The sequence below is a fragment of the Plecotus auritus genome (genome assembly GCF_963455305.1).
Source record: "Plecotus auritus genome assembly, chromosome: 7".
Taxonomy (NCBI): Eukaryota; Metazoa; Chordata; class Mammalia; order Chiroptera; family Vespertilionidae; genus Plecotus; species Plecotus auritus.
This window is the reverse complement of record NC_137774.1, coordinates 5,245,701-5,263,452: the sequence shown is the minus strand read 5'-3', so window position 1 is coordinate 5,263,452 and position 17,752 is coordinate 5,245,701. Positions and strand designations below refer to the sequence as shown.

The 17,752-nt window shown below is 51.1% G+C and overlaps 1 protein-coding gene across 8 annotated transcripts in view; it reads right to left on the bottom strand.

Annotated features, from left to right (window-relative positions):
* Window positions 1-17,752, bottom strand: part of SLC39A11 (solute carrier family 39 member 11) — a 463,057-nt gene that overhangs the window by 388,837 nt on the left and 56,468 nt on the right. For 5 of the 8 annotated variants that reach the window (XR_013961103.1, XR_013961104.1, XM_080678280.1 and 2 more), the window contains one exon: window positions 16,511-16,549. The exons of the other annotated variants lie outside the window; for them this stretch is intronic. Coding sequence is in view for 2 of the 5 variants with exons in the window: in XM_080678280.1 (XP_080534406.1) it covers window positions 16,511-16,549 (39 nt within the window). In the remaining 3 variants the exon portion in view is untranslated. The remainder of the gene's footprint in view (window positions 1-16,510; window positions 16,550-17,752) is intronic. 8 annotated transcript variants of the gene reach the window in all.

Here is a 17,752-nt window from a genome sequence, read left to right as displayed (position 1 = left end):
ACAGCAGAGCAGGTGATCCACCAGAAAAAGGCCCTGCCCTGGGTGCCCAATGCCCCTGCCCTTGGCTCACCCCAGCCACTGACAGATTGAGACATTTCCTGGCATGACCACATCCTGAGAAGCTCATCATAATTGGGGAAATTATGCTTCAGAGATGTAACGAGCTTACATTCAATTAGTTTCTTCCTTCATTGGGAGGACCAGAAGGACCGACTTCCTATGGACTCGAGGGGGAGGGCTTTCTTGCTGCCTGTCTGCTGAGATTTCGTTCTGATGTGCCCGGGATGTAAACCAGTGCGCTCACAAGCTCTGGAGAAACTGGGTGGGCTTACCAGGAAAGGCAGCCAACCCCAAGGAAACCTCTGATGCACACGCCACGCTCATTTGACATTGAACTTTAAAAACATTGCCTCCTCTTAAAAACATTTCTGAATGCCCAGTGTTCTAATCCCTGTGCTGGGGGCCCATGTTCAACAGTGAGCAAGACAGCCCCTGCCTTCTAGATGCATCTAGTTTGGGAAGGAAGAAGTGAACAAGCAATTGGAAGTTCACAGACAACAGCTACATAGAATCAGCATGGAGAGCTACAGATGCTGGTCAAGGTAGACGACGGTGGGGAAAATGAGATGCTCAGTTTCCTTAAGGAGAAAACTCTCGGCCACGTTCCCAGGCAGATGGAGCAGGCAAACCCCTGAGGCTTTGGGAACTGGGTCCATGAGAAGAAGGCAAACTCTCCCTTCACCAATCTACTTCCCAACTCAACCTACACAGCAGCAGGAGCAGGCCTGCCCCAAGCCAGTCGGATGCTGGCTCTCTCCAGCAGGGAGGGGCTACCCTCTCCAGGGGCCACAGGGAATGAGGACCCACTTGGGGTGCTCCACACTGATTCATGATAAGGGGTGGGGGAGTGTGAAAATATTTAGGTATACTAAGGCTCTCAGAGAAAGCACAGACTTATAGAGAATAGGACTCATTCTCCTCTTCCTTCCACCCATCCATATCCTTCCACCCATCATCCATCCATATCCATCCATCCATCTATACCCATCCATCCACCCATCCATCCATATCTATACTTCCATCCATCTATCCATATCTATCCATCCATCCATCTCCATTCATCCATCCATATCCATCCACCCATCTCTATTCATACATTTATATCCATCCATCCATATCCTTCCACCCATCATCCATCCATATCCATCCATCCATCTATACCCATCCATCCACCCATCCATCCATATCCATACTTCCATCCATCTATCCATATCTATCCATCCATCCATCTCCATTCATCCATCCATATCCATCCATCATCCATCTCTATTCATACATTTATATCCATCCATCCATATCCTTCCACCCATCATCCATGCATCCATCCATCCATCCATATCAACCATCTATCCATCCATTCATATCCATCCATCTATACCCATCCATCCACCCATCCATCCATATCCATACTTCCATCCATCTATCCATATCTATCCATCCATCCATCCATATCCAGACTTCTATCCATCCATCTATCCATATCTATCCATTCATCCATCCATCTCCATTCATCCATCCATATCCATCCATCCATCCATCCATATCAATTCATCCATATCCATTCATCCACCTATATCCATCCATCCATATCCATCCTTCCATCCATCCATATCTATCCATCCACCCACCCATCCATCCATATCTACCCATCCATCAACCCATCCATCCATGTTTATTTGTTCACTATATATATATTTTAAAAAAAGTATTGTGAGCCTCCCACACGTCAGGAGTGCTTTCCTAGCATCTTTACTGATTGACTCCTCTTAAGACTGCAATACCCAGAACTCCCAGCCCTGCCAGGACACTCTCTCTCCTCCTCCTTCCCTTTATGGTTCTCCATCACACTTACCTCTGTCTGACATGCTGTGTCTTTTATTGTACAGGTTGCTTATCATGTGACTCTGCTAGAATGGCAGTCCCGCGAGGACCGGAATCTCTGTTTGCTGTTTACAGCGTTTTAGCCCCGGTGTCTAAAACAGTGCCTGCCACCGAGGGGTGGGGGCAGGGTGCAAGAGGACCCCTAGGGCCCCTTTCCTTTCCCCACTGCCCTACATCCCATGGCCAGGTCAGACAAAGGAGTCCATCCCGGAACACAGCACGGCCTTCATCTATCATATGCAAATAATAAAAACCTACGGGATCATCCTGAGGGTCAGGTGAGGTAATGGGTGGCAGCGTGCTTTGGAAAATATAAAGCAATAAACCAATGTCACCTAATAATATTTGGGGCTCATGAGTCCATAAGATGCAAGTGTTCCTGCAGTCAGCTTACGGACGCCCCCACCCATGGATTTCTTCATGCATGATTGCAAAGGGCTCCACAAATTCAAACCAGTAATCTATTTACAGCCTGTACACAGGCGATGACTCTGCGCCCCTTCCTCTTGCCTCAAATACGATACTAATCTCTTTTCCCCTTGTTTGTGCGTTTAACAAATATAAATTTTTTTCCACCGTCCCGGAGAACTAACTCACTTAGCCCCAGGGCTGTCGTGGTTTATTTCTTCCCACAAAGACCAGAGCTTCAGAAACGGAGAAAGGTTTCCAAAGAGATGCTACAGGAAGGGAAAGAACAAAATCTGTGTGCAGGTAAGTGCGAAGGCCCCCCTTCACTCTCCCGTCCCAGGCACATGTGGAGCTGAAGCTCCGTGGGCCTGGGGTTCTCTTCTGTCAGCTGTTGGGCCAGTCTGGGGAAACAGGGCTCCCGAGCCAAAGACATGCGGGATTAGCAGTCAAGGTGCCCTGCCCTGGCCGGTTTGGCTCAGTGGCTAGAGCAGGGGTGGGCAAACTTTTTGACTCGAGGGCCACAATGGGTTCTTAAACTGGACCGGAGGGCCGGAACAAAAGCATGGATGGAGTGTTTGTGTGAACTAATATAAATTCAAAGTAAAGGAGCGGAGCGGAGAGCAAGAGAACCGGATAGAACAGCCAGATCCGGCCCGCGGGCCGTAGTTTGCCCATGGCTGGGCTAGAGTGTTGGCCCTCGGGCTGAAGGATCATGGTTTCAATTCCCAGTCAAGGGCATGTACCTTGGTTGCAGGCTCAATCCCCCGCCCTGATTCCGGCATGCAGGAGGCAACCAATTGATGCGTCTCTTTCACATCAATGTTCCTCCCTTCCTCCCTCCCTCCCTTCCCTTTCCCTTCCACTCTCTCTAAAAATCAATGGAAAAATATCCTCCGGTGAGGACTTTAAAAAACACACAGCAGCAGCCAGGGCACCGAGAGCGCAGCCCAGCTCCCGCTGCAGCTGTGACGGCGTCTGCCTCGGTGTGCAGCCCCTGCTCCGGAGGGCCCAGGAGATTGAACAGTGGGGGCCGGAGTTTCCCTCCCACTGTTCGCAGGAGGTAGGAGGGGCAGGGATTTCAGGCTCCTTGGAGGTGGGGGAAGCCTGGAGGAGGGAACAGGACTGGCCGCTAATCACAGGGACTGTAGGCAGCTCAGCCAGAAATACACCCCAAGGGCTCCGGCTCTGTCTGAGCCCAAACACTGTTGTTATTGCCGGAGGGTCCCAGGCTCAGGGGCTCCTCTCCGCAGAAAAGGCAGCACTCCCTCAGGGTGGGAGGCGGTGCCGTGAGGCCAAGGAAACCCCTAGTTCCATCCTGCACCCAGCCCTCCCCAGGCCCAGGGACAGGCAGCCAGCGAGCTCCTCCACCCGTTACAGCTCCGCGGCCTCCACGTTTGGCACCACGCTCACAGGGGCAATGAAATGAACAGAAGCCACAGGTTGGCACCTTCCCTCTGCGCTGCCCACGCCCCACCTGAGAACCACCGGGACGGGCTGCCTCTTCCCTGCCCTGCCCTCAGCAAAACACTCTGCGTCCCTATACATCCCGTTCAGAAAAGGACGCAGAGGCCCCGCAAAGCGGGAAGAAGAGGGGGGCCTGAATTGGAAAGAGAACTTGTGATCCTTAAAACAACAAATCACAGGCCTAGAGGTGCAGTGAAGGAAACCACACGATGCCGAGGCAGGGAGTGCAGAGGGGTGTTTCCCCGGCCCCACCCGAGCCCACAGCTGGACGTACCCACTCTCAGGAGGTGTGATGGAGAGAGTGTGATGGAGAGACGCCAGGGAGGTTGCGTGACTGTCTGCCACCGGATGCCACCTCGCCCAACAGCTCGTTCTTGCTTCCAGCGGAACACAGCCTGGCACAGAGCGGAGTTCAGCCCGGAGAGACCGGGACGCCGGACTAACCTGGGCCCAGAATGGGTTTGCTTCTGGGCTGCTTCCAGAGAAGAAACGAAGCTTCGCTGGGTCTTGGGATTCCTCCTTGGGGTTTAAGTCAGGAAACGGAATGGACGCCCACAGAGCCAGCGGGCCTCTCAGTGGGTGGGAAGCCGAGAGGCAGGAAGGAGAAGAGAGGAAGGGAGAGGCCGGGAGGCGGCCTGTGACGGCTGGCACTGGCCACAGTGAAGGAACGGGATTCTGGAAGGATGTCAGCAGGCGCCACCTCGGCAGGGGAGGCGGCAGACGCCAGGGCAGAGCCGGGCCATGTTGCAGATCTGGAGAGCATTTCCCCACCCACTGAATCCAGGTGGGCCTTGTCACTTGCTTTGGCCAATCAAGTGTGACCGGAGTGATTCTGTGTCAGCTCCAGGGTCCAGGCCTCCTGAGACCTTGCATTCCACAGTCATGTCAGGAAGCCTGCGCTCCATTACTGACCCGTGAGCCACCGTGTGGACAGAGGCCCAGACCTGTGCGTGAGGCCCTCGAACAGCCTTCAGCCGAGGCAAGCTGCCAGGTGTCTGCAGCCTCAGGAGTGACCTCAGAAGAACCTCCCAGCTGAGCCCAGCCAACCCAGAATCGTAAGAAATGACCCATTATGGTTGACGTAAGCCCCTAAGTTTGGGGTGGTTTCCAACTGACACACAAGTGTGGGGGGTGTTGGGTGTATATTGGCTACTGAATATCTATTCATCTCTTCCTCCGCTGTTAGTCATGTTATCTAATAGGGGGTGGGGCAGAGGGAGATGGTAGCCCAGACCTGGCCAGTTGACACATCACATCCCCATAGCAACAAGGATTAGCATTCAGGGATGAGCACCTAACCCAAGTTGGGCCAGTTACTCCCTCCCTGCCCGTGACACTCAATTCCAAGACCATCTGAACCAGCGGTCGCCAACCTTTCCCACCTCGGGGACCACCAGAGGTCCGCTGGTCTGAACTATGACAGGAAGACCTCCTTCCTCCAGACGTGAGCCTGGGAGGATGGGTTCGACCCTCTGAAGGTGGAGTCACACAGAAGGGAGAAGAGCCAGGAGACGGAGAAACCGGGCCCTGGTGACACCCTCGGACCCACAGAGGGTACCGGGGTCCGAGGACCCCTCCACGTCCGGATATTTCAACTGAACCGGCTCCTCCGTTCACTCTCTTCCTTAGGCCAGACTGAGTCGTTTTCAGTCATCCACGAACCTGGCTGATGCAAAGCGATGGAAGACCAAAGGCTCGCCCCTGGGGCAAAGCAGTGAGCAAACCAGGAGCCCGGATCCCCGGGGACTCCTATGTTCCCAGCCCCCGGCTCTGGATTCCTTCTACCCAGGAAGAGGCTTTGTAATTGCAGCCACTGTTTTCCTGGTCTCAGTTACTCTCAGCCAAGTCTAATCCTAAGCAGAGCAGCAGGAAACAACCCCATCAGTACAAGGAGCTGGAGGTACCTAGTTGCCATGGAGACCACCCCAACACACAGATTCCAAAGTACTTAAATGAGAAAGGCCTGATATAAACCTAAGAGACTCCCCCGGACCCCCCTAACTCGCGGCCTCCCCATTTCTGGTGGAGTCCCACCCTCAGTCCATAAGCCGGGAGGGTGATGCCAAATTCCACAACATCCCCGGGGGAAGCGGCCCCAGGAACCCGGCACCTGTGATGAGATTAAAGCTCTTTGGCTGCCATCACCATCAAAGAAAGGGCTGCCAATTCCTCCCAGTTCTCCAGCAGGAGTGTGCTTTGCTCTCTCCCTTCCGAACTCCTCTGCCTCTCCCCAAGGTCAAGGCCTCTAACAAGTGAAGGCACCCCCTGAAGTAACACCTGAGCCTCCAGCCTGCCTCTCCACCATCAGTCCCACCCCCCACCCCCGCCACCCCCTGCACATTCCCAACGGCTGTGCTACTTGCTACCCACGAAACTCGCTTCCTGGAAATACAGCTCTGACAGTGTCACCCTCTCAAACCTCCGGCATCCACCCACCAATCTAGAGAACAAAGCAGAAATGTTCTTCCATAGGACCCCAGGCTGTCCATACCCAGCCCCCAACCGACTTCTGTGGCCTCTCCTCCCAACCAAACCAATTGCCGTTCCTTCAACAGCCCTGTATTCTCCACGCTTAGGCTTCCAATTGGAGGTTCTTTCCGCCTATAGTTCATCTCCTTCCCCTGCTCCCTCCCGAATCCTCAGAGTCTCCTGTTCTTCCGACCCGAGCTTCATCCATGAAGAAGACCTCTCACTTCCCCACCTAGAAGTACCCTCCCAGGGCCTGGGTCCCCATCACCGTTGGCCCATCACCTTCTTACAACCGCCTGCTGACCCGTCTCAGGATTACAGGTGAATGCCCTACCTCAGGCCCCCTGCGGGGAGGGGCTATACCTTTCTTCTTTGCATAGCCCCCACAATGCCTTGCACACAGTAGGTGCTCACTGAATTGGCCTGAAGACAATGCTCTCCCTGCTCCCACATTCTGGGCAGGCGCTCTCCAAGGGAAAAAAACGTGGCTATTCTGCAAACAGAACACACATTTGGCCATTTCTAAAACTGCGTAGGCCCTTGACAAAGCTTTTTTTAAAAATATATTTTTACTGATTTCAGAGAGGAAGGGAGAGGGAGAGAGAGAGAAAGAAACATCAATGATGAGAGAGAATCATCGATGGACTGCCTCCTGCACACCCCACACTGGGGATGGAGCCCACAACCCGGGCATGTGCCCTGACTGGGAATCAAACTGAGACCGCCTAGTTCAGAGGTCGACACTGAACCACTGAGCCACACCGGCCGCGGGACAAAGCTTTGATCCCTAGTTCTTCTCCCTCCCTATGAACAAGCCACTGAACTAAAGCTTTACAGGCACCCCTCATCCACAGGGATACATCTAAGACCCCCAGCGGACACCTGAAACCTCAAATGGTGCATACACATTATGTTTTTTCCTACACATACAAACCTATAATAAAGTTTAACTTATAAATTAGGCATAGGAGGAGATGAGCAATAATAACGACTAATAAAATGGAACAATTATAACAATATGCTGGAATAAAAGTTATGTGAATGTGGTCCCTCGGTTCAGGGGGGAATCCTGCTGATGTCTTCGTAGAGGCTCTGTGCTTTCTGGTGCAGCACGCGGCCATCCATCGAACACGTCTTCTGTTCACGTCTTGCCCCACAAATTTAATGCCTTTTCCATCTTAACTAAGCGCTTACCACGCCCTGTGGCTGTAACGTCTGCAGTTTGAGCTGAGCCAGCAAAACCCACCCAAAGCTCTTCACAATTTCACGGATGGAAGACTGGTTCTCACTGTCGATCTCAGCAACCTCAGCATCCAATCGTGTTCTTTCCTTAGGAAGCCCAGAACTTCCCCCTCCTCCCTGAGAGGAAGCACTTTCCGGCTTCTCTTTGGCATATCCGGGCGCCAGCATCACGACGCCTGTGCTTCGGGGCCGGCCGTGACTGCGTAAAACGGGTGACTCGCACACAAGCACTGCGACACCACGACAGACAGTCCATCGGAGCACCCAGGCGGCCACTCAGTGACTGACAGGCAGGGAGCATCTACAGCGCGGAGAGGCGGGGCAAAGGGAGGACCCATGTCCCGTGCAGGATGGAGCCGGATGAGAGATTTCATCACGTTACTCAGAACAGCGTGCAATTTAAAATTAATGAATTGTTTACTTCTGGAATTTTCCATGTAATATTTTCGGGCTGCAGTTGACTGAAACCATGGAAAATGGGACGGCGGATAGGGAGAACCTATGATATTTGCAAAAAACAGGTGGTGGGCCAGATGTGCACCACTGGTGAGGTGCCCACCTCGCGACCGGATCGGACTGAAACCGGCTCCTAGCGATTCAAATCCTCGGCACTCACACAGCGCCTGGCATACAGCAGGTTCTCATTAACCGCTGAATGAATGAATGAATGAATGAATGAATGAATGAATGAATGAATGAAAAGTGTGCCAATCATCTTAAAAGCATATCTATTAAACATCTACCTGTTCCTACAGAGAGAGGTTATGGTGATTCTGGGGCTCTCGCGTCTATTTAATCTCTAGGCCCTTTGGAACTGCCTGCTCTTCACCTACAGACACTCCCACCTCTCTCTCCTTCATGGAAACGGGGCAGGAAAGAGGAGCAGACATCCCCAAGGAGAACACCGTGGCCCGATCTAGATGCAGGCCCAGGCCTGAAAGGAGAGGCAGAGGGAAGGAAGGGGAGGCAGGGTTTCCAGCCTGGAGGGGAAGGAGGGGAGCGCACAGAGGAGGACCATCCAGGGCCTCAGGGCACATCACCCCGGATGCTCAGCGGAGAGAAGAGAGCACAGGCGAGCTCTCCACCAAGACAAATGCTGCTTTTCCATCAATGGGGACAGAGGGTGAGCTGTGTCATTTCCGTCCCCTGCACAGTTCATAATGACATTGGAAATCTGAAGCATGAAATTGGAAAGAGAAAAATACAATAAGAAAATAATCATCATCCGTCTCCCTCCTGCATGGTTTTCGTCCCTTTCTCCTACCTCCCTCTCTCCCTCGCCACCCCATCTTGCAACAAGACTGCCTTCCACCCAGCGTGGAGCCCGCAGTCAGGACGCGCATGGAGGGAAGGTCCTCGTCTCGCTGGCACACGCTGCCAGGGGACAGAGCTGTCACCACGCCGCTCCTGGGCTCACGAGAACCGCTAGTTAGTATTGGGGTGCCAGGAGCGCTGGGCCAAGTCAGGCGTGTCTCCTGCGATGTGCTCAGTGTCCCCTGCCTGTGCCTGGCGTGGCTGGAGGACATTCATGTTAGCTGAGACAGTCTCCCACTGGGAACTGGCCATCTGAGACCTTTACAAATGAAGTGCCTCGGCACACGAGCCTTACGGGTTCCAGCCCTCGATCACGGAGCGTTTCAGGTGTCCGTGTCTTGCCGCATCATATTATGCAGGAAGCAAAGGTGGCAGGAGTGGCAGGTGCCCCTTCACCACTGTGCCAGGAGGCCTGCAGCAAGGCTGTGACAGGCCCGCCTGGAGAAGGGCCCTTCCCCACATGGCCTCCACGCACCCGGCCACACTGAGCTTGTCACATGACACCCCCGGGACAGGTAGCTCCAGGTCCCACGGCACTAACCCTGGTCCACCTCCCCACTCCCGCACTGAGTGCCCACGGAGAGGGCAGCCTTGCCCCAAAACACACAAGCACCACCTCCCAGGCCACTGCATCCCCGTGCAGAACAAGAAATGTGGCAGAGAGTAGAATCCAGGAGGCCCTGGGCAGTGATCTCGGGGCCCTCGGCCTCTCTCAGCCTTACAAAGAGGAAAATCCCGGCTCAGAAACAGAGCAGCAGGTTAGCATACTCCTTCCCCACCGTCCTGTACTCTGGCTGTGGCCCGGCCCATGTCAGTGTGGTCCAAAAGCAAAAGACCTCACATTCAAAACCTCCATTGGGCCCAGCCAGCATGGCTCAGCGGTTGAGCGTCAACCTATAAACCAGGAGGTCACGGTTCGATCACGGGTCAGGGCACATGTCTGGATTGCGAGCTGGATCCCCAGCGTGGGGCGTGCAGGAGGAAGCCGATCAACGATTCTCTCTCATCATTGATGTTTCTCTCTCTCCCTCTCCCTTCCTCTCTGAAATCAATTTTTTAAAAAAAATTTTTTAAGAGGGGGAGCTCTACAGTGAGACTGTGGGTTGAATTCCCAGCTCTGCTCACCATGTAATCCTGAACCACTTATTAATAGTCACTGTGCCTCAGTTTCCTCACCTGCAGAATGGGGGTGTATAATCACTCCTGGTATGCGCCTCACAGAGCTGTTAGGAACGTTAAATAAGATGACCACAGTGCTTGCCGGAGCACCTTGTACACAGCGAGGACTCGATAAACGGTATCAGTTTTCATGTCATCTAAAATCTACTCCGGCTTTCAGGCTGCATTGCTGGGGGACTCTAATAGGAAATAATGACCCTCCTCTTCTTTCTAATGGCAACATCCCTCCCCACTAATTCCAGGCCTCAGGCAAACATCCAGGCCGGACCCGGGCACTGGGAAGAAAAAGATAGTGATTACTAGAGACTTGGACGGTGATTTAAGGAGTCAGGAGACAAACAAGCAAATGGATTTTAAGAACGGTCATTTAAGGAGGACCGTTCATGCTTCCGAGGTCCTGCTAATGCGAAAAACAAACTATAAAACATATTGTTGAGCCCATTTCAAATACACAGGACACTTAGGCCAGGAATTTCTCTTACAGAAACCCTTGCTTCAGGGCACGGTTAAATATTATATAAGTATGTCGAGGAGAAACCAAGATGGCGGCATAGGTAAACACCTGAACTTGCTGCCTCGCACAACAACTTCAAAACTACAACTAAAAGACAAAACGGACATCATCCAGAACCACAGGAAGGCTGGCTGAGTGGAAATTCTACAACTAGAAGGGAAGAGAAAAGCACACTGAAACTCAGAGGAGCTGCGGAAGTAAAGTGCGGAGGTACGGAGGTGCGCACACGGAGAGGGCTGGCAAATGAGTACGCGCCTGGCTTTTTCAATCCGGAGGGAGACATAAGCTCCTGACTGCTCTGAACTCCAGTTCCGGGCTGCACATCTCTCCGTAGCTCCTGCTGGGTGGCCTCAGGTAGAGGCTAAATTAGCACCTCCTTGGAGATCCAAGAGCCAGTGTACCCAGGAGTCAGAGTAGGACCATCCAGATTACAACTCCTCAGATCCATAAGGGACACACTCAGGGGGCAGACTCAGTGAGCACCAAAGCCCCACTGAAGCAAGTCTTGCCTCAAAAGGGTGTCTCCAGCACAGAAGTTCTCCCATTGTAGACACAGCTGATCCTCACAGCCAATTGGCCTGGAGGTCAATTCCTCCCAGTGATACCAACAACAAACAAGGCTTAACTACAACAAGACTGTGCACACAGCCCACAAAGGGTGCACCAAGAGTGTCCACCTAAGGTAACTGGGGAGGCTGAGCCACTGGGCCCTATAGGACACCTAGCACACAAAGCCACTCTATCAACTCAGGGAAGCAGCCAAAATGCGGAGACAAAGAAACAGATCACAAATTAAAGAAATGGAGGAAAGCAAATGACTGGATATAGAGTTCAAAACCATGGTTATAAGGTTTTTCAAAAATTTTCTAGAAAAGGCCGATAAATTTAGCAAGACCCTCGAGGATATGAAAAAGGACCAACTAGAAATTAAGCATACACTGACTAAAATAAAAAATAATATACAGAGATCCAACAGCAGGCTAGAGGATCGCAAGAATCAAGTCAAAGATTTGAAATACAAAGAAACAAAAAACACCCAACCAGAAAAGAAAAAAGAATCCAAAAATATGAAGATAGTGAAAGGAGCCTCTGAATTATGGGGGTGCCAGAAGAAGAGAGCGAGCAAGATACTGAAAACCTATTGGAAGAAATAATGACAGAAAACTTCCCCCACCTGGTGAAAGAAATAGACTTACAAGTCCAGGAAGCGCACAGAACCCCAAACAAAAGGAATCCAAAGAGGACCACACCAAGACACATCATAATTAAAATGCCAAGAGCAAAAGACAAAGAGAGAATATTAAAAGCAGCAAGAGAAAAACAGTTAGTTTGCTACAAGGGAGCATCCATATGATTGTCAGCTGATTTCTCAACAGAAACTATGCAGGCCCGATGGGAGTGGCAAGAAATATTCAAAGTGATGAATAGCAAGAACCTACAACCAAGATTACTCTACCCAGCAAAGCTACCATTCAGAATTGAAAGTCAGATAAAGAGCTTCACAGATAAGAAAAAGCTAAAGGAGTTCATCACCGCTAAACCAGTATTATATGAAATGCTAAAAGGTATTCTTTAAGAAGAGGAGGAAGAAGAAAAAGGTAAAGATAAAAATTATGAACAACAAATACATATCTATCAACAAGTGAATCTAAAAATCAAGTGAATAAAAAGTCTGATGAACAGAATAAACTGGTGAATATAATAGAATCAGGGGCATAGAAAGGGAGTGGACTGACAATTCTCGGGGGGAAAGGGGTGTGGGAGTGCGGGAAGAGACTGGACAAAAATCGTACACCTATGGATGAAAACAGTGTCGGGGGATAAGGGCAGACGGTGGGGTGGGAACCAGGTAGAGGGAAGCTATGGGGGAAAAAACAGGAACAATTGTAATAATCTGAACAATAAAGATTTATTAAAAATAAATATTATATAAATATGTCACTGCAGCATCACATTAGATAGATATGTCCATGCACATACGACACATACATAAATGTATGCACAACTGACCGAAGAAATATCACGCCTGTGCAAGGTGCCATGGGACCCCAGTCAACTGACCGATGGCTGGTTTTTGCTTTTCCGAGACATTTACTCGAGGCGTCTCAGAGCTGTGCTGAGGACGCAGAGTCCTTCAGATCCGGGCACTGTGGCCCGGTGAGCTGCCCTGACGCTCTGTAAGGGAGTAATAAAAACTCTCCCAGGAGCATCCTCGGGGTAACACTGCTGACCTCTGGGAAGCGAGGGGCTTTCCTCTTCTGCTGCTTTTAAACGTGGAAAACACCTGAATTTTCAGACATGCCACACTGTGACTGGAGATGCTACATCGGAATGCTCCAGACCAGGGTTCCTCAGCTTGGCACACTCACACTAGGAGTTGGATGATTCTTTGGGGGGGGGGAGGGGGTCCTGTGTATCGTGGGGTGTTCCGCAGCATTCCTGGCCTCTACCCACCCAGTTGTGACAACCCAACATGCCAACCGTCCCCTGGGGAGCAACATCGCCCCCGGTTGAGAACCGCTGTTCTGCCCAACAGATTAGCTACATTAAACACACATGATTCCATGATGAACACACACAGTCGTCACAGCTCGGGCACCTGGGCCCCGCCGCCTTTCCCGAGCTTGGGAAGCATCTATGAGAACTCACGCCCATCACCAGGGTCTCTGAGGTGTCCCGAGTCCAACCCCAGCTGCCTCCACATGGCGCTCCGACTTTCCTCTGTGCATCCGGTGACCTGCCAGGAGCTCCTCTGTGCGACTAGCTCATATTCAAGGTCAATTTTAGAAAAAGAAATGACTCCTATTCTGATTTTTTTAAAAATACATAAATAACTTTCAGAATCTCTCTTTCCCCACCCCCCACCAACTACTTTAAAAATCAAAAGTAAAACTATTTTAGCCCTGGCCGGGTGGCTCATTTGGCTGGAGCATCGTCCCATACACCAGGAGGTTGCGGGTTCAATCCCCGATCAGGGCACACTGGGAGACAACTGATGTTTCTCTTTCACATCACTGTTTCTTTCTCTCTTTCTCTCTCTCTCTCTCTTTCTCTCTCTCTCTTTCTTCCTTCCTCTCTCTAAGCATATCCTCAGGTAAGGATTGGAGAAGAAGAAAAAGTAAAACTTTTTTAGATGCTCACAGTTACGTGAACACAGTAACACACCGGTTTGATGATGGTTTGAAGGAAGTGACATCTTAAGTGTTTGAGCTTTATTGCTCCCAAATTCGTTCCTCCATGTCCTGAAGACAAATGCTCTCTGGTTTTGTTTCTTTGTTTCCTTCTGTTTTATGTCTTTGGCCACGAGAACCTTAGAGTGTCTCTGGCCCAAAAGAGCGAAGCAGAACAGGACCCCTGGGTGCCTAGGCAGAAGCACGAAGACAGCACAGAACACAGACCGTCTGTGTGGCCCCTGCAAGGATGTTGACGAACTAGGTATCCCCAGTCACTCCCTTGAAATTGACATTTAAAAGGCTTTCATCTATGTTTATGGAGTTGCAAAGGACATCATTTCTGGGGCATAAATATTGGTGTTTACACAAAACTGTTTGACCAGCCATTCATCTGTATCTAAACAGCACCAGGACCCGACTCCGGCTGTGATCCCCCTAAAAATTCACACCGACGAAGCTGTGCGCTTACGTTCCGTGCACCTTCCTGTCCATGGGTTCTACTCTACGCGCACCGAACGCACAGGCAGGCTCTTCAAAAGGCGAAAAATTTGCGTCATTTCCTCTGGCTTGGATTTAATTCCATTTCCCCATAGACTTTTACCCTCAAGCAACTCAGATTTTAGGCTAGAGAGTCCATTATTGAGGTCTTTATCACACCTCTCTTCAATATATTTACATACATTTCAATTCCATTTTTTAAAATTTCCTATGAGCCTTAGGGTTCCAGCTGCTTAAATAACCATTTCCTGGATTGAGTTACCATTACCACCATTAGAGAACAGATTCCTAACAACAACAATATAACACATGATTTATCATTATTAAAGTAAAATACGCTTGGAAGTGCACATTTTCCCGGATGAGACTTTTTCTTGCTTTGTTTTTTTTTCCACCGTTCCTCTACACGTGGATAAATACTAAGTAGCCGTTGCTCTAAGAAGACAGTGAGGCATCAATTTATTTCTAGTTTACTTTGTCTTATCCTTTATTTAAGGGAAGATGGGGAAAGTAGATATTTTGTTATAATAATGTCATTTTGTTCTCTGAACTCCTTCCAAGTTACAGCCCCAAATCTCATTGTGGCCCATCATGGACATTGCCTTTAAGGGCTTCTCTGCTAACAATTGGATTAGACTCACATCAAAGGGCAGGAGGCAGCTGAACTGCTCCAGGACCTGCGGGCAGTGATCAGCGACAGCATCCCCCACTTTCTCCTCACCAGCCCTCGGGGTGATCAGCGACAGCATCCCCCACTTTCTCCTCACCAGCCCTCGGGGTGATCAGCGACAGCATCCCCCACTTTCTCCTCACCAGCCCTCGGGGTGATCAGCGACAGCATCCCCCCCACTTTCTCCTCACCAGCCCTCGGGGTGATCAGCGACAGCATCCCCCACTTTCTCCTCACCAGCCCTCGGGTCCCTGTTTCTGTGTGGAGACCGTGCCACCCAGAGACAGGGAAATCAGGCAAGGACGTGTCTTTCTTCTGTGAAATGGGAGAGGGCGACTGAGCAAGGGGGCCTGGGAAGGGAGTGCCAGCCATCGATCAGGGCCTCTCTGGCCGGGCAGCGCTGAGAAAGAGGACAAAACCGGGAGCCGAGGACCCGGATCTGACTCTGTTAACACTCTGGGGCACCTGTGTAACACTGGGCGTGTCTCCACGTGCCCTCAACGGAGCTGCTGACTCAGAGGACCTCTGAAGGCGGGGCAGGGAGTGGGAGAGGCGGGGGGGGGGGGGAGGGGGGGGGGGGAGTCCCCACCGGGTCCCACCCCCAGGCTAGCGTTTGCAGATCACAGGACTATTAAAACAGGAGAAAGGACTACATTCGATCAACCAAAGGGAAACTGCAGGTCACACGCCTTGTGATGGGACTCACACGGCTGGAATCCACAGCACCACCGTGGCACGCTCAGACCCGGAAATCGGAATCCCCATTCATCCAGCCTCTAGGTCTCACTCGGGGCTCGGCTCGCAGGAGATGTGGGCTGGGTGTCGGATCACAGTAAGGAATTACTCTTAAAGCCGTGGTGACTGTGCTTACAAAAATATAAGGCAGCCTGCACGGCGTGGCTCAGTGGTTGAGTGTGTCGACCTATGAACCAGGAGGTCACGGTTTGATTCCCGGTCAGGGCACCTGCCTGGGTTGTGGGCTCGATCCCGAGTAGGGGCTGTGCAGGAGGAGCCAATCAATGATTCCCTCATCACTGGTGTTTCTCTCTCTCTCTCCCTCTCCCTTCCTCTATGAAATCAACAAAAATATATTTTTAAAGAAATACATGTATTTCTGGGCATACTGAATTCATAGGTGCTGTTACTTGTCTGGGATTCGCTGTTACACACTATTCCCACGTCCCAAGAAAGTTGGGGGAAGACAGACGAAATGAGATCGGCAAAATGTCAATAACGACTGAAGCTGGCTGGCGGGTACCTGGCGTGCGTCGTAGAATTCTCTCCACTTTTCTGCGTGTTTGAAAACGTCTATGTCAAAAGGTCTTTTACAGGGGAAGAGGAGGCGAGAAAGAGAAGTTTAACTAGCGCCACAAAGCCCTGTGCTAGGCCCTTCCTAAGTGTTATCTTGTTTTACAAGTCCTCGGCCAGCTGCCCACCAAGCTCCTTCGCTGTCTAGAGAGAGGCGGGGCCTTAAATACACAGGGAATAAACCGGGTTGGTGATAAGCGGGGGCCCCTAGCACCCGGACATGAGAGATGCACCCTGGTTACACGGGAAGAGACCAGAAAAACCCATCAGCAGAGAAACGTCAGAGTAAACGCGCCTCAATTTACATTCCTCCTGGAACATGCCACTTACCCCTGCAGCGAAGCCGAGACTTCCATCTAAGATCCGCCTCTGCAAATGAAAACAGGACGTTTCAGTTTCTAAGGGATTATTTCTGGGACGATGGGGAACCATAACCCCCCTAAGAGAGCCACGTGAATAAAGACCGGCCCACACCTGGATCAAATCCACCAGAATCCAAGCCTTTATAAAATGGGCCAAAACTCAGCTGGGGGAAATGTTTACCCTCCCATCCATCCCACAGCCAATCAGAGTCTTCCTTCAGGGTGGCCCACGTGCTGCCTCTTACTTTCTCTGTGAATTATGACTGTGAGCCTTTAGGGAGCCGCTGGCCTCAAAGATGGAAATTGACAAGCGCTGGCGAGGAGCATGCAGACACGCCGCCGGTGGGGGTACACACTGGCACAGCCGCTGGCAGTGACCACGTGACCCAGCGGTGCCACACCTCAGTCACTGCCTAACAGGAACACACACTTGAAGTCACCATGCTTGTGTACAGAAATGCTCCTGGCAGCACTGTTTGTGAGAAACTAACTAGAAACTAGAAACTACCCAAGTGGGTACATCATTAGGATATATTCATACAACAGAATACCATACGGCAACGAGAACACACACAAAATACATATGGATGGAGTGCACAATCAGTCGGGGACAGCCAGGAAACGGGGAAATAAATGGAGTGAAATCAGCCGGACACCAAGTATGTACTACGTACTGTATTTTTCGGTGTATAAGATGCCCTCCCACATTTCCAACCCAAAATTAAGAAATCAATATTTTAAACATTTTGCTCATTTTCCTCTTAAGGCCTTCTTTTTTGGCATCTTAAGAAGTTGTTCTTCCTGTTTTCTCCACTGTCTGATCACACACTCAGTGGGAGGAGATCCAAATTGTCTCCACAGCTCTATTTGCATGCTCTTTTGCACAGCTGATTGCATTCAGTTTGAATTTTGCAGAGTAAGACAATCGCTTACCGGTATTTATCTTTTTACTAGAGGCCCGGTGCATGAAATTCGTGCATGGGGCAGGGGGTGTCCCTCAGCCTGACCTGCGCCCTCTCCAATCCGGGAGCCCTCAGGGGATGTCCTACTGATGGCTTAGGCCTGCTCCCTGTGGTTCTCTGCTCTCTGCGGCGACTGCCAAGCAGGCCATGCTGGGTGCTGTCTGTGGCTGCACTTGCCTGCTCCCAGGTCTCTGAGGCGATGGTCAAGCAGGCTGTGCTGGGAGCTGCCTCCTCCCTGCTGTCAGAGG